The sequence below is a fragment of the Aethalodelphis obliquidens genome, unplaced genomic scaffold (assembly GCF_003676395.1).
Source record: "Aethalodelphis obliquidens isolate GAN/ISIS:26980383/991018 unplaced genomic scaffold, ASM367639v1 scaffold16, whole genome shotgun sequence".
Lineage (NCBI taxonomy): Eukaryota > Metazoa > Chordata > Mammalia > Artiodactyla > Delphinidae > Aethalodelphis > Aethalodelphis obliquidens.
Genome location: NW_020837960.1, coordinates 25,910,610 through 25,927,076, shown reverse-complemented (window position 1 = coordinate 25,927,076; position 16,467 = coordinate 25,910,610). Strand labels below are relative to the sequence as shown.

The 16,467-nt window shown below is 39.4% G+C and overlaps 1 protein-coding gene across 5 annotated transcripts in view; it reads left to right on the top strand.

Annotated features, from left to right (window-relative positions):
* FRY (FRY microtubule binding protein) overlaps positions 1-16,467 on the top strand; it is a 425,952-nt gene that overhangs the window by 272,524 nt on the left and 136,961 nt on the right. For all 5 annotated transcript variants that reach the window (XM_027116557.1, XM_027116555.1, XM_027116558.1 and 2 more), the window contains 6 exons: positions 497-589; positions 684-782; positions 2,411-2,512; positions 11,450-11,553; positions 12,033-12,141; positions 13,997-14,083. In XM_027116557.1, coding sequence (XP_026972358.1) covers positions 497-589; positions 684-782; positions 2,411-2,512; positions 11,450-11,553; positions 12,033-12,141; positions 13,997-14,083 — 594 coding nt within the window. The remainder of the gene's footprint in view (positions 1-496; positions 590-683; positions 783-2,410; positions 2,513-11,449; positions 11,554-12,032; positions 12,142-13,996; positions 14,084-16,467) is intronic.

The following is a 16,467-nucleotide window of genomic DNA, read 5'->3' as shown; positions in this document are numbered from 1 at the left end:
TAAACAGCTCTGTGCCCAGGGCTGTCAGGGCCTAAAATAAGGTTAATGTCTTCTGCCTCTCTTCCCATGGTTACCTTCTCTGGGGATCTGTGCTTGTGGGTTAATCAAGGCCCCAGGGCCCCCCACACAGTAGGTAGTCAATAGAAATTTCTTGCAAATGAGTCACTGAATGAACCAACTAGTAAGTCAGTGGATGAATGTCTGCTTGCTGGTTATAGATGCTTTGTCCTTTCAGCAAAGAACAGAGTGATTTTCAGTGATTTGGGGATAGAAGTTAGGGGGAGAGTGAGAAAACCAGCCTTGTAAAATGTCATTGGAAGATATTGTGAACTTAAATATAAATGCTTGAATCCAGTGATTTTTTTAATAGATTATGGAATATGCTGTGTTATTGGGTGTGATTAAATTAAGATCTATTTGCTTAAATTTGCTGACATACATTTTCTGTGCACATTTCAATCTTTCTCCCTCCCTTTACTCTGTTTCTACTTCTTAGGAATGTGCACATTACTTCCTCGAGGTCAAAGACAAAGATATCAAGCATGCCTTGGCTGGGCTTTTTGTTGAAATTCTTGTCCCAGTTGCTGCTGTGAGTTACATTTTCATTTTTAAGAACTTCTTCAAATTGGATTAGAGAAGCAACAATTTCATTAATATAATATAAACATGCATCTCTATTTCAGGCTGTTAAAAATGAAGTAAATGTTCCCTGCCTCAGAAACTTCGTTGAAAGCCTATATGATACCACGCTGGAACTTTCTTCTCGAAAGAAGCATTCCTTGGTTAGTAACTCTGAGAAAATTCAAAAGACAAAACTGCAGAGACTAAAATTCCTAGGCTGAAATCTATTTGAGAGTCATAAGGGTTCCACAGTTGGGAGAATTACCTACAGCTTCCTCAAAGAGAGGTAGCATTTCAAATTTTAGAGCTTCCACCTATTACTGACCATGCCTGAATCAAGGTAACATAAGGGGATTAGACCATGTCACCTCAAGGACCCTTCCAGTCCTAAAGATTCCGCTGTTTATTTTCAAGATGGGTTTAACTTATTTTTATTTTAATTTCTGAGTATTTTTTCAATCTGAAGACTAAAGTTTATAACAACAGTTTCTTTTCTCAATCCCCAGGAAGCTTCACTGGCTAATTCCCATCCTGATATTCAGAATCAAAATGGAACCAGGCAGGAAAGGGAGTTGGGACACAGATAGTTGGCCATTGGAAAGATTCTCTGAAGGCTGAGAAAACAGTTTCGGGGAATGCTTTTGTGCTGAAGAGCAGCATAGAAAAGTCTTTTAAATTACCACAACTTTTTTCCTCCATGGTAAATAAAGCTCTGGTTTATGAATCAGCAGGTGGTAGACCAGCTGTAATTGTGATAGCATGGAGGAAGCGGGCTGCTTAGGGAGCTGGTTTCTAGCCTTGTTTATGCTAATCTTTAAAGTATGAACATTACCACCATTATTTGAGCAAATAGTTGCTTTGCTGGCAGTGGTGACAGATTTGCTCATTTGTCTACATTCTGTGGTCGTTGTGACTGCTTGTATTTTTGTTTTTAAATTACTGGCTGGAATTAGAGTTGCACTCAATGGCAGTAATAGTTCAAAGTCAGTTTAAAACTAAGTTAACAACAGCAAAAAAATAAGTGTATGGATTGTTAAGCCCTGAGTCTCATTGTGGCAATAGATTTTTGCTAATTCAAGTTAATGGATGAGCGAGTTATATTTTTGTTTTAATCTTCACTAGCCCTAATTTTGGGGAGCGCCGTAATCTGGTTCAGCAAAATGGTGGTGGGTTCTGCATGTATATTGTTTGGGTGGCTGCCCACAAGCTTTTCTGTCTTCTCCAGTTGCTGCGGGAAACCTGCCCAGTTAGGCAGGAAAAGCACAGTAGCACCTCTGTTTATTCACTCGTAAGCAGATTCCTTCTGCGGTTAAATTTGTCTGGGTGGAGTTTACCAATGCAGTAACATTTCTTTTAGGAATCTTCCTTAATTACAGGAGGATTGCATGCAAAAGAAAACACATACACCTACCTCTAAGACAGGGACAAACTGGTAGATGTTTATGAGCCAGAAAGCCAGTAACATTTTCAAAATCAGTGTGCCTTCCTGCTTTTTTTCCTGAGGCTTGAGAGTGATCTACGATAGTTTGTTTTTAAAATTTATGAGTGAAGACTAAATCAGTGAATCAGATTTCCACTTATGATCCATGAAACTCCCTCTCTACCCTCTACATAACTCCAGAGCATTCCATCCCCATCGTCCTCAGAAAGCATTTGCAAAGTATCCACGTCTGCACCGCACTTGTTGCGCCTGGGTGTGTTACAAAGTGGGTGGTGGTTCCAGAGAGCGTGTGTCACCTGGTTGGTTGAAATAGACATCACCCTGTGACCTCATCTTCTCTCTCCTCAGGCCTTGTACCCGCTGGTGACCTGTCTGCTCTGCGTCAGCCAGAAGCAGCTATTCCTGAACAGGTGGCACGTTTTCCTCAACAACTGCTTATCCAACCTTAAAGTTAGTATTTGTCGGCTCAGAAAAGTCTTCTATAAAAATATGTATGAGTCCGAGCCTGGTTTGTGTGTTTCTGAGAGTGACTCCTGATGTCTGCAGGGGAAATGATCCTGTACTGTTTTGGAATAATGAAAAAAATATTAAGAAGAGTTTTCCTTATTAAATATAGTCAGTTTTAGAAGGCGACTGGGGTTAAGAGGAATCATGTCAAGTTGGGGGGGAAATCTTTTCTTTTAAAATTTTTTTTAAATTTTAATTTTCTTATTGAAGTATAGTCAATTTACAATGTTGTACACTCTCGTCTAAGAAGGATCACTTTAGAAGCTTTTTTTTTTTTTTTTTTAATATTTATTTGGCTGTACCGGGTCTTAGTTGCAGCACGTGGGATCTAGTTCCCTGATCAGGGAGTGAACCTGGGCCCCCTGCATTGGGAGTGTGGAGTCTTAGCCACTGGACTGCCAGGGAGGTCCCTAAGAAGGATCATTTTAAAGGTAGAATTAAATACCCCTCTATATGCATCTATGGTCACACTTTTTCTAAATGATTAAAAAAAGGGAGGCCACACTTCACTGGCAGAAGCTCACCTAAACCTCCTCCAGCCTTTCTCTAACCTCCTCCAGGCTAGGGAAATATTTGGGGGGGAAAACGTTCCATTCTGTGGGAGGATTGACCTAGTAGCAGAGAACACTTATTTCCTGTCCCGGTTATTTGTGATGGTTTGAAGATGTTCTGTTAAAGCCACGTGCCAGTCAGTCCTAAGCATTCACTGAACAACAGCTGTTCAGATGCTGGGTGACATGAGAACCAGTTCAGGGTGCCTGAAACGGAGGAACCTACAGTTAAACCAGCTGTAATGGTTAGCTTTAAAATAGGCTTTATAACTTTTAATGTTGTGAACATATTTTAAGTTTTAGTGACCTATTGATAAAAGACAACTAAAGGAACACTGTTTCTAATATGTGCAAATAGCACCTGTTTTTCACAGTTGTTCTCAGTTGTGTCCAAAGATGTTGAATTCCTTTTACAAGGTTAATACTTGCTTCTTTAGAATTTTTGAAATGCACTTCGTTGTAAAGTGCTGTATGTGCTTATACATATTGCCTTGTCTTTTTTGTTCTAAGACCCTTTAATTTGGTGAAATGGTGAAGATTAATTATATTATTTTGTCATTTATCATATAATGACACAATAGTCTGCATTGGGGCTGTTTTAAGCACCAGCTGTGTACTGGCTCTAAAAGCTGATTGTGAAATCCAAGATTAGAATCGTTTATTTTCTTCAAATTGGCAGGGAAATATAATAGCAGTGGATATAGAATTAGCTTTTAAGAATTCTGGAAAACACAGTGTTTTTCAGGGTATCAGCTATTATATAATGGCCACCTTCAGATGTTTGATGCAGGGATTTATCCATCTGTCAAACGCCTCCAACACATAACCCAATGTCATTTTTTTGTTATATTGGTTCATTTTTAAGTTATTCCGCTATTCCATTTAAATATTTTTTCTTCTACATTTTACACAAAGAGGAAAAGCTCATTTTGTTCAAAATGAAACAAAAAGAGAAATGATTAAGAATGTTCATTTTTCTGTATATATTATGCTAAATGTGTTTGTGATGAATTTTAGTTAGAACCAAAATAGTGTTTTGCCTGACAATTTACTGTTGTGGCCAAAAATACCAAAATTCTTGGTGTCTGGAGTTGCTTTTGAAATACAGCAGCATAATCTTACTTTGCACTTAATTGCTTTAAAGTTAGATTGTTTGAAGGTCTGGTCGAAGCCCACCAGAAAGGCTTAATAACAGGGTTACACACAGCCCTAGAGAGAAGGGCTGCACGCTCATGGTGTTTCCCTGTGCAAACATTTCAAGCATCAGGATTTCTCAAAGGGAAAGGCAATAGGATCAGAAGGAGTAGAGGTGCTAGGGAAGGTGCCGGAAATGGGAAAGATAGGGATGTTAGTTCTATAAAAATTAGATCTAGGGTCCCTGTTCTCAAGGAACTTGGCATTTCATTGGGGGATATGTAATGAAGTTTCAAAATGCGTGATGCAGACAAGGAGGGATGTAAAAGTTGGGAGTAGGGAGTTACCTGTGCCATTTATGGAGGTCTGGTAATCCATGAAGCATGAAAGAGGTAGTTATTAGGCAACGGAAAGGCAATGATATTTCACTTTATGGGTAATAAATTGTTGGAATTCACCTCCTCAAGGGTAAAAGATACAGAAAGATCCTTGATGAATTACAATCGGAATAAAATTGTATCACACGTATTTAGAACTAAACCTGATGAGTTACAATCGAAATAAAATTGTATCACACATATTTAGAACTAAACCCAGTAGGGATTAAACGGGACCATTTAAAAAAATACAGAAAACCTTCCAAACCTCTTCAAGTGTCCTCGACAGGGAAGAAATACCTGAGGAAAAACTAACATGGCTTTAGGAGTACACTTTGTCTTGAATGGCTTCAGTATTCTGTGGGATTTAGAGCCAAACATATCATTTCAGAAAGGACCACCAATCCAGCTCTTTCCTCTGGTCACCATCCCTTTTTCCCTGCATCCCCTCCCCTACTTGTCTCCCCATCCCCTATATGTACTCAAGTATAATGAACCCAGTGTTTGAACCTTACATGTTGAACTTGGTAGCCACCTTTGATATGTTCTGCAGGGGAGAGCCATCAAGGTGGCAGCATGACATAGAGCAGAATAGAAATGTGTGTGAGTGTGAAAAATCTGCTTTCAAAGTAAACAAGCTCTCAGATTCAATGCTCATTTAACGTCAGTGCCCTGGTTTATCCTCAGCGTCAGTCTGTCAGAAGCAGGCTGCTTTGGTAACACAAACGTGAAGTCCTTGTTTACACTTGTTAACTCGGTCAACCACGTATTAGCGATAGACCGTTGTAAAGTGGTGAGAAGTTTACAACACCTTCTCACCACGACCTTGACATCTTTCAGGAACCCCTGGTGAGTAGTGACCAATACTTTTTTCTTCTATGTATTTTATGTCGGAATCTGAACATATTGAGCTATTTTAAAATGTTACATTCCCTTCACATCTGCCATAATATGTCTCATTCTGAAAAGGGGAAATATGTTTTGAAAAATTGAGTTAATAGTACTTTTTTTTGTCATGAATCCCCATTTATTAATAGTTCTTTTAAAATGTAATTATTGTGTTCATAATAACTATGTACACGTTTCTTATCCTCGAAAATGGATAATATAATTGGGAGAATCTTTAAATTTCCTTTTCCTTAAAATAATGAATATAATATACCCGTGAGGTCTTGATCACAGAAACAAACAAAAAAGGAAACCTCAAAAGTTAAGAAATCTATTTACTGTATAATTAATAACAACAATAGGTCTCATTAATTGGAGATCTGTTATGAGCCAGGCCAGCAGTAGGGCCTTTACATACATGTCATGGATTATCATGACAATGTCACAGGCTGCATTGACCTCCCCCTGTGCTTTCATGATATTAGTTATGTTTTTCTAAAAGTTTTGCTCAGATAGCAATATTGAAGGTATATCATCTGAAGGTTAGACATTAGTCAGCTTAGCTTCATAGTACTAGAAACCAAAGTACAGAATTAAAAAGGATTCTTCTTTTGTCTCAGTCACTATTTACACTGGGACTTGAATGCATTCGCTTAGTTAATTGGTCAACAATTCTTCACTAGAAGTGTACCAGGCACTGTTCCAGGTGCTGGGAATAAGTGATGAATGAGATAGTAACACGCTGGTCTTTTAGACCTTGTAATTTAGTGGAGGAAACAGACAGGAAACAAGTAAACAAGTAGATGAGGAAAAAAACTTCAGATAGTGATAACTGCTATGAAGAAAATCAAATAAGCTATGATGATAGAGAATTACGGATTCAGAAGGGGCAGGGAAGAGGAGGGGACAGGGAAGGTCTTTTGCTTTCCGCTAAGAGTCTCAAAGTTTCGTTGCCATAAATTTGTTTGATGAAACTTGTGTTTGGCACTTAATATATCTTTGTGTGTAATAATCACTATGAAGTTAAAGGAGTGCTTTTTCTTAACTTTTCACATAAAAGTAAGGGTATTAATGATATCTTTATTTTATGAGGGGAAGGATTGAGTAATATATTAAGGATTCCACAGTCATTGCCTGAATCCATTAAAATGTATGGTACCATTTAAAACAACTACTATCCTCTTTGCAAATATCAACTGTAAGCGATGCCGTATTAGCTATTTAAATATTAATTTTCAAGAAATAGTTATACTGCTTTAATATTAACTTTATTTCTATAAACTTGAGAAAATCTCTTATCTATGTTTCAGATCTGTCAAAGGCACATTTCAAAGTGGAATTTATAAATTCTAATAGTGCACACAAATTGAGTCCAAAAATTAGTGATCAGATGACAGGTGTGTTACTTTCTGTGAATGCCTTATTTATTCAGCCAATGAATAGAAAAATAATCTCTGTAAATTTTTGGTACAGAAATTTTAGAGGTTATCCTAAACTATAGCACATATGTTATTTGGGTAATACAGTCATCAAAAAGATTGAATTATGATCAGAGTAAATTGATTCAGCTATCAAAAGGAAATGCCAAAAGGAAGGAAGGTGTTGACTGTGATATGTGCAAGGAAATATGAGAAAGAAATAGGTTTACTTCAGTTGCTTTAGTTGCAATGCAAGAGAAATCTAGAAGAGTTTTGAGTATAACAAGATGAAAAGACTAAAATTATTTATTGATCTGTAATCAATGGATCTTTATCTCTGTGTGCATAAGGATCTCTAAGGAAGCCTGTTACAAATGCAACTTGTTGAAACCTACCTCCAGAGATTCTGGTTTAGAATGTCTGGGTGCAGCCGAGGAATTTGCATATTCATAAGCAGCCTGGGTGACTGGGTGCAAGTGGTCAGCTGATGGTCATGGGAAACATGGGTCTGTCCAATGACCCTGTCACTAGCCAAGTTATCAGTGAATTCAGTGCTCCCTACTTGTTACTGTTAACACTGAATTGCTTTAACTAAATCAAAAGCACAATTTAAAGAAGGTGGGCATGGTGTTGGGCAGGTTGACATGTCACATGAAGTCTGTCTGTGACCAGCACTGAGATGAGATGCAGGAGACCAGGGAAGATCCACTCTGAAACCTGCTAGATTCTTGGAACAGTTTTATCACTGTAACCTCATAGCTGGTATAGATAAGTTGTTGGTTAATTAATTAATTGAGAAGCATATTCCAGTGGAAGAATAGAATAGTCTTTCCATCTTGGAGTGGAGACTTTTGACACAGAAGTCGGTGGTTTGAGACATAGGTTAAAAGTGTCAAAATCCTGAAACTATATATCAAGACCTTGTTATGTTAGCTGCTGTTGACATACAAAGACAATGAGGAAAAAGTCCTGTTTTCAAGTAGAGTACAGTCTAGTAGGTACCAGCAGCATATTTGATCAGCCTCCATATAATATTTCCACTGAGGTGGGAAAGTTCATGTTTGGAAGACACCGGGGCCAGATTGCTTAGGTTCAGATGCTGGCTCCGCCACTTATTAGCCCCTCTGGACCTTGATTTCCTCATCTGTGAAAGGATACAATAACAGTATCAACTTTATGATTCTGAGAATTAAAAAGAGTTAATATGTGTACAGTTTTGATAACAACGCCTGATGTAGTAAGTAAGCATCCTGTAATATACACATTCCAGTTTCTGAGAAAACAGTCCTTACTGGACCAGAAGTCAGTTCCTATCCCACCTGTCATTTACTGGCTTGAAGACTTGAGCCAGTGATTTGGCTTCTGTCAATGACAGAATCGCCCAATTGATGTCATGGTCTATGAAAGTACTTTTGAAATATCAGAATGCTGTAAAAGTGTAAGATGTTTAGTAATATCATGTCCATTAGCTTCAGCTACGTACTAAGGGTTGCCTTTTGTACAGTTTCTATATAAAGACATTTTGCTTACGTATCACGTTGTTCAGCTACTAACAGTTTGCTTTTTAAAAAAAAAATTTGATATTTACTGATAACCTGCTGTACGGCAGTCACTGAGGGCACAGAGGTGAACAGTCCAAAATTCCTGGAGCTCACAGTCTGGTAGGAAACATGTCAATACAAGTAAAGGCATAGAACAGCATTCTAGAAGTCAGAGAACAGGAGCACTTGGTAATCTCTCTGGGATGGAGGAAGGAGTGGAGGGGCAGGGGAACGTAACACAGGAGTGACACCTAATGAATCTTGCTGGGGAGTAGGAATTTTCCAAGTAAAACAAGGGTAGGGAGGCATTCCAGGCATTCGATGAATTGCAGAAGGGATGTTATGGCACAGAGCACAGTGGGGGTGGAGGCGGAGGGTGGTGATGGGGGAGCCAGGTCACCAAAGGCCCCTCACGCACCACATCATGGAATTTGGACGTCGTCCAGGAGGTGATTAGAAGCCACTTAAGTGCTTTAAATGCAGGGAAGTAAACAGTCATGGTTGCAGTTTAAGAATATCATATGATAATGCCGAGAATGGAAGAGAAACAAGGGAAATCATTTTAGCAGAGAATTGCAGTGATCAGTGATATCATCTTGAAATGCTACAAAGCAATTACTGGTACAGGATCCACGGTTAAAACAAAATAAAAACTTAAGTCAGCCACCTTGCTCTTCAGTCTCTATGGGAGCACAAATAGACAATCTCAAACATATTCTTAAGAGTAAGAGCACGTCAGTCACAACAACATGCCCCCAAAAGATAATTGTGGGTAGGAGGACAGGGAAAAAGTGTAAAAGAAGTTAAACAGAAGACAGTCATCTGAATCATTTAAACTAGAGATCTTAGTTAAGCTCCTAAATGAAAGTTTGATGCTACTTGCCCTACCTGGCCATGATTCATAGTGCGAGATAAGGCACAAGAGAGAATTTTGAATGACACACTATGCAAATATGAATATAAAATAATATATACACCAATAAAGGGAAATTCACAAAGGAGGAGACATTCCCACTAGAAAGGAAGCTCCCTGAAGTCAGAGACTAATCTCCTTTGTTTGCTGCTGAATCTGCACCTTGTGCGCGTAATAATAGTTACTATGGGCAAGAACAGTGCTAACTTCCCTCTATGTGCTAACTCTTAAGTTCTCTTAACACTCCTAGGAGGGAGGGAGGATTAGTATCTGCGTTTCACAGTCAGGGAAAATCAGGCCCAGAGAGATTACAGAGGTTCCCTGAGGTTGGCCACACAGCTAATAAATTGCAGAGCAAGGATGGGTTTAAACCCAGGCAGTGTGTGTCTAGAGTCTGCTTTTAACCACTGTGTTAACATCATAGACATTTGCTGGTCTGGAGTGATTAGAGGACAGATAATTAGAATTCCTGAAATTTTTAAATGATGGAATATTTTAAACGCAACTTTACTATTTTAGTAGTTTATTAAAATTCCTTTATGTAACCAAGACATTCAACAAGTTATAAGGTGTATCACTTGTTTTACTAACAGACAAAAAAAATCTTTTATGTATAAATGTATGCTTCTAAAAAGTTGGGGCTTTTTTGTTTCCTGGAGCTAGAAAAGTAGTTATAAAGTTTATTTGGAAGAATAAATATACAGGAATATCTGGGAAAGCCCTAAAAATAGAAAGAAAAGAAAAAGAGCAGTGGATGGTGGAAGGTAGGCCATACCAGATAGTAAAACACATCATAAAGCCTCAAAAATTAAAATGATGTGTTTTATCATTTTATTTATTTACTTATTTAGATTAATAGAAGAAAAAAATCCGGAATGAGACCAAAATGCATATAGAAATTAAGAATTTCATAATAATGATCATGCCAAGAAGTTATTTTAAAACTATTTAGGCATAAGAAATTTTTTCTAAATCTAAAAAACTACCCCCTACAGTCTTTTCCGTAGAATTTATTTATGTGACTCCTCTTTATTCAGCAAGTAGCTTAAAGGTAAACTTATCCTAGATTATGTCTAAACTGTTAAGAATTCTTAACAAATCTCCTTGAGCTTCATGGCTTCCTGTCACCACCATGAGAACCCTGGTCCCGTTATTTAGCAGGGCACGTAGGGTTCTTCTCAAGCCTCCTCAGCCTCTGCTCCTTCGCCTGGCCCCGTGTCCTGGCAGAAAAACCATCCCCAGTTTCTGAAACATGACTCCTTCACCTGCTCTCTTAGCTTCTTTGTGCTGTTGCCTCTCTGTAAAGTGCTGTTCACTCCCCATCATCTTGGTTTCTAGTGTCAAGCATAGTACCTGGCCCAGTGTAGCCACTCGAATGTTTGCTTAATGAACAAATGAGTGAAAGGATTTCAGTTCGTCTGAGTTTTCGTCTGCCCCTGGAAACCTTTCCTGATCCCAGTCCTTGTGTTTGCCATAGGTTGCCCTTCTTTCCATCCTCTAGCTCCTGTCCCCACCAGTTTTTCTCTGTGTCTTTGAGTTGACTGTTCATTATTTGTCTCCCAACTGCCACCCGCTCCCCATAGACTGTGAACATCTTAGGGAAAAAGGATAAACTTGTATCTCTGTATCCCAGTGCTTATTATATATTAGTCTCAATAGATGTTGGAGGGCAAAGAGATGGGAGGTGAAGGTGGGTGGTGTTTACAAGGGCATAATCAACAGTAGGACGGATTGATTCTCCTCTTGGCGCCAGGGGTTGCAGTTCCCTAGGACCTGGAGGAAGAAAGCAATCGCCAGTATTCACCTTAGAAAGGAGAGAAAGACGACTTCCTCCCGAACTGCTCAGTCCTGCCCTCTTGGCTATTTGGATCCATTCTCAGAGATTATTTACCCAATGGGCACCAGGAGGCAAATACCCCATAAGTCCCAGGTGGTGCAGCGTACCTCATAGGCACCCTACCACCCACCTGTGGCCCTCCATTACCAGGCATTCAGAAAAGAATAACCTCTATACAGTACCATTTAATCTGCAATCTTTTATCTCGGTTTCTGTTGTAGAATAAAGACCCCAAGATGGCTCGAGTTGCACTGGAATCTCTGTACAGATTACTTTGGGTTTACATGATTCGAATTAAATGTGAAAGCAACACAGCCACTCAGAGGTAAGGAGCTGGCTTGGGTTAATGGTAACCCCATCACTGAGTTAACTGTAACCACATCACTCAGCCAGTGAAAAGGGTGTTTTGTGTCATTGCCAACTACGCTAACCAAACCAGAAGCTGTTCAAAGCTGACAGTTTGTAAAAGCTCTAAGTCCTCTGGACCTTTTCAGGCTTTCCTTAGACGTTGGCTCAACAGCCATTACAGAAACTCCAGCCTCTACCAAGATTGCCAAGTTCTGTGTCAGGACTACATTCACCACTTTAACAAAGGAAGTGGCTATAATTTTCCAGCTGCCCTTAGTTTTCCAGAAAACCTTTTCAGAGAGTAATTATGCTAATGGAAAAGAGATGAAGTGGTTTGTTTTCTTTCTCTGAATTCTCTCTGATACTTAGATAAGATGAAGCACCTGCCATTTTCCCTTAATGTACAGGAGCTCAGCCAATCTTGCTTGTTTTCTCTTTTTTTCCCTTATCTTTCAGCCGTCTTATAACCATCATCACAACACTTTTCCCCAAAGGGTCCCGTGGTGTGGTGCCGAGGGACATGCCTCTGAACATCTTTGTGAAAATCATCCAGTTCATTGCCCAGGTAATGGAGATGCGTCTGGCAGTGAGAGTCTTCTAATTGCCTCTAAGTAGCCACCTCCTTCTTATGAAGTACTAACAGATGAAGAGTCTAAAATAATCTCACGTGTGCAGACTTTTCAGGATGGTTTTGCAAGTGTTTTCACACACAGCTTTTTTTTTTTTTTTTGCTTCAAAACAAATTGTGACATGGTGTGCCAAGTGTCTTCAGCATTTGACCAATGAAAGAACTGAGAGGCAGGGTTTAAGTGACTGATCTGAGGTCACAGAGCCTATTCGTAAGAGGGTCTCTTGACTCCTAGGCGCTGTTTGTTCCTGCTTCTCTGCTCTAGATGCTTCAAGTCAGGAGGAAATTGAGTCTGATGTTTGGAGGAAATAAGAAGACGATAATTTAGTGAACCTGGAGGAGTAAATAAATCATAATGCTCTTTCACCCTGTGAAAAAGAAGAATGTAACAGGAATATTAGCTTTTATCCGGCGCTCATTCTTTGCCAAGAACTGTTCTGAGCACTTCATACATACTATTTTACTTAAGAACTGGGTCCAGTGATATTAAACATTTAGTGTTTACTATTTAGACCCGAGACTTTAAAAAGTTGTTGTTGTTGTTTTTCTTTGCGGTACGTGGGCCTCTCACTGCTGTGGCCTCTCCCGTTGCGGAGCACAGGCTCCGGACGCGCAGGCTCAGCGGCCATGGCTCACGGGCCCAGCCGCTCCGCGGCATGTGGGATCCTCCCGGACCAGGGCACGAACCCGTGTCCCCTGCGTCGGCAGGCGGACTCCCAACCACTGCGCCACCAGGGAAGCCCTAGTTTTTAAAACACTTTGTGTGTAAATGGTTTTTATCCCAACTCTGGCTTCCTTGTGATTTATAGAGAAGCATGAAAAGCTGGTTATTCCAGTCCAGCCTCTGCCGTGAGCCAGCTCCATACCCTAAAGAAGTCATAGAACATCTTTATTCTCAGTGTCTTTATCTATAAAATGTGGATGAAAGTGCTTACCCAGTATCCCTCAGAACGCTGTGTGGATAAAGGGAAATAATAGGCATGAAAGTACTGTTGAAGTGTAATTGACATTGCTATAAAGACATAAGGTTCAATGGCTACTTCACAGACCATTTAATATATACTATCTCTCTGTGTTTTTAGTGCAAGGAAGTGTCTCTGTGATATTTGTCCTTAGGGAAAGGACAGTACTTGCTCTGCAGGTGGATGAATTCACAGAACTTTTCTACATGTAGTTATCATGTGGCTGAGAATGTGCTTTGATGATTCTGGAATATATTGTATAAAATCAACGTGACATATCTTAGTAGTCACTGTCTCAGATTATTAGAATCTGTCGTAAACGTTCTCATTTAAGTAACCTTAATAGTTCTTATCTGTTGATTATTCATTTCACTTGCAGGATTGTCTGTTGTAATATGAGCCAAGGGATTGGAAATGTTAGAGAAGAGAAGAAAATGGTCATTTTGCAGTGGTATTTTTACAAATATGTTTTAAACTGAGTTTCAGGAAGGTGTCAGCATTGGCAGGACAAGCAGGAAGAGTTTGCACTGTGTAGAAGCCCAGATACTGAGAGCGTTTTGGTTTTTCATTTTTTGGTTTTTAGTTATTTGTCATTCTGTGCTTTAGGGCCTAATTACCTATATTATATAAAGCATCTCCACATGCCACATGGAAACAGGAGCAGCTCCACCGAAGGTTCGGATGGACATGGTTTTCCTTCAGGGATTCTCTGTGATGCAACTAAGCGATGCCCCTCTTCTTTCGGAAGCCACCTGTTTGGTGCATATGACAAAAACAGACATTTTCATGTTGAATTAACGCTTTGTTTTGATTTCCCTTTTTCACTACAGGAACGTTTAGATTTTGCAATGAAAGAAATCATTTTTGATTTTCTTTGTGTGGGAAAACCAGCAAAAGCTTTCAGTCTCAATCCAGAGGTAAGAATGACCCTTTTGCGTTTGTCGACAGAAACCTCCCTTTGCTTTGCAACCTTGGGGGATGGGGTGAAGGCCGTCTTCTCCAAAAAAGTCTTCTGTTTGTTTCTGTCCGTGTTATTTGACTAAAATAGTAGAGAAGTAAGATTTTTGGGTGAATAGACTTAGAATGATGAAAAGTTGACGTCCTACCACATTCTGTTCTTGTAGAAGGGAGTGAACCTTGCCCCGAAAGGTAATCTGTCTCTGTATGTCTGGTTGTTCATTTTAGAAAGTCAGTACTTGTAACTATTTTGATGCAGATTAGCAAGTTGAGCAGTATTGAAAGTGATGAAACAGAGAAGAATAAATAGATGCAATGATAAAATACTAAAATCTAGTGAAATTAAATAAGTAATGTATGCATCTTTGATTCTGTGACAGCATCACAATTCAAGGGCCAGGCAGATCATGGAAATGAGTGTATAATGGGTATGATGTACCTCATGTGCGGGGGAGGGGGGCGGCTTAGGCAAATGAAAAGCACGTGCAATTTTAAACTTCTAAAAAGACTGTTGGTGGGAATTCCCACCAACAGAGTGCAGAGTCCTAACCACTAGCTGTAAGACATTGACCTCTCTGAACTTCAGCTTTTTTACTAGTAAAAGGGACAAACTACTTTTCTAGATCACCTCACAGAATCATCGTGATATTACAAATTCATAAGCAGAAAAAGAAAGAAATTGCGCATCAGAAAAAAATTTTTAAATGTTGTTCCTGTCATCACTATGATATTGTCTGGCTCCTTCATTCTGTCAGTGAGGAAGGAGACCCAGAGCCCAGAGGCTCAGAATAGGCAGCTGGTTAGCAGCAAGGGGAACCCAGGTCTCCTTGCGCCCTCATGCTTCTTCCCACCACACCCTGAATTCTCTCCTTGGCGCTAAGGTTGCCATGTATGTAGGGACAGCCCAACAAGCCCTAAAATGGGAGTTTCTGTCTGGTGTTTAGTGACATCACAGGCTTCTGGAATGGCTACAGCCAGGGTCAGTGGGCCAATGGGAGGGGGACAAAGCCAGTGCAAATTCGGGGCATTTTGGCTGGAAGGAGGCCCATGGCCCAAGTACTAAAGAGTCTTCTCTTGCTTGGGAACAGTGGTTCCATGCTTTTCAATGGATGAAGGATAGTCTTTTTTTTTTTTTTTTGGCTGCGCCGTGTGACGTACGGGATCTTAGTTCCCCAACCTGGGATTGAACCCTGGCCCCTGGCAGTGAAAGCGCAGAGTCCTAACCACTGCACCACTAGGGAATTCCCAGGATAGTTTTTCTAATAAATGGTACTAAACAGTTGGAAATCCACTTGCAAAATAATCAACTTCAACCCATAATTTGCCCTGTCAGGAAAAATTAACTCAAAATGAATCATAAGCCTAAATGTGAAATCCGACATCATAAACCTTCCAGAAGAAAACAGAAGATAAAAATCTTTGCAACCTTTGGGTAGGCAAAAATTTCTTAGATAAGATACAAAAAGCATAAATTACAAAAGAAAAAGTTGATAAAATACAAAAGTATGCGCTTTAAAAGTTAATAAAATGTAGCGCCACAGACTGGGCGAAAATATTTGTAAAACACGTATTGACAAACGCTTCTATCCAGAATATATAAAGAACTCCCAACTCAATAACCCAATTTTTTAAATGGACAAAATGAAGAGCCTCTTTACCAAAGAAGAGATACAAATGACCAATAAACCTATGAAAAGATGTTCAACATCCTTAGTCATTAGGGAAATGCAAGTTAAAACCATAGTGAGATGTGCTGAGAAGGATACAGAGCAATTGGAACTTTATACTATTGATGTTTTAGTGAGAATGCAAAATGGTACAACCATTTCTTATAAGGTTAAACATACACTTGGCATATGATCCAGCAGTTCTACCCCAAGGTGTTTATCCAAGAGAAATTAAAACATTTGTCCACAGAGATTTGTATCAACATTTATAGCACCTTTATTCATGATCACTAAAAGCAGGAAAGCAACTCATGTTCAAACAGCTGGTGAATGTTGAAACAACTTGTGAATCACCAGCACAATGGAATACTATTCAGCCATAAAAAGGAACAAACTACTGATACTGCAGCAACACCTCAAAAGCATTAAGCTCAGTGAAAGAAGCAAGACACGAAAGGTTGTGTCTGTTTGCTTCCACTTATATCACGTTCTGGAAAATGCAAAATTATAGGCGGAAATTAGACACTGATTGTCAGGTGCTGAGGTTGGAGGAGAGGACTGACTGACTGTAAAGAGGCACAAAGGAACTTTTGGGGATGATGGAAATATTTTATATCTTGACTGTGATGATAGTTACCTGACTATATATGTTTCTCAAAATTCAAAGGACTGTACAA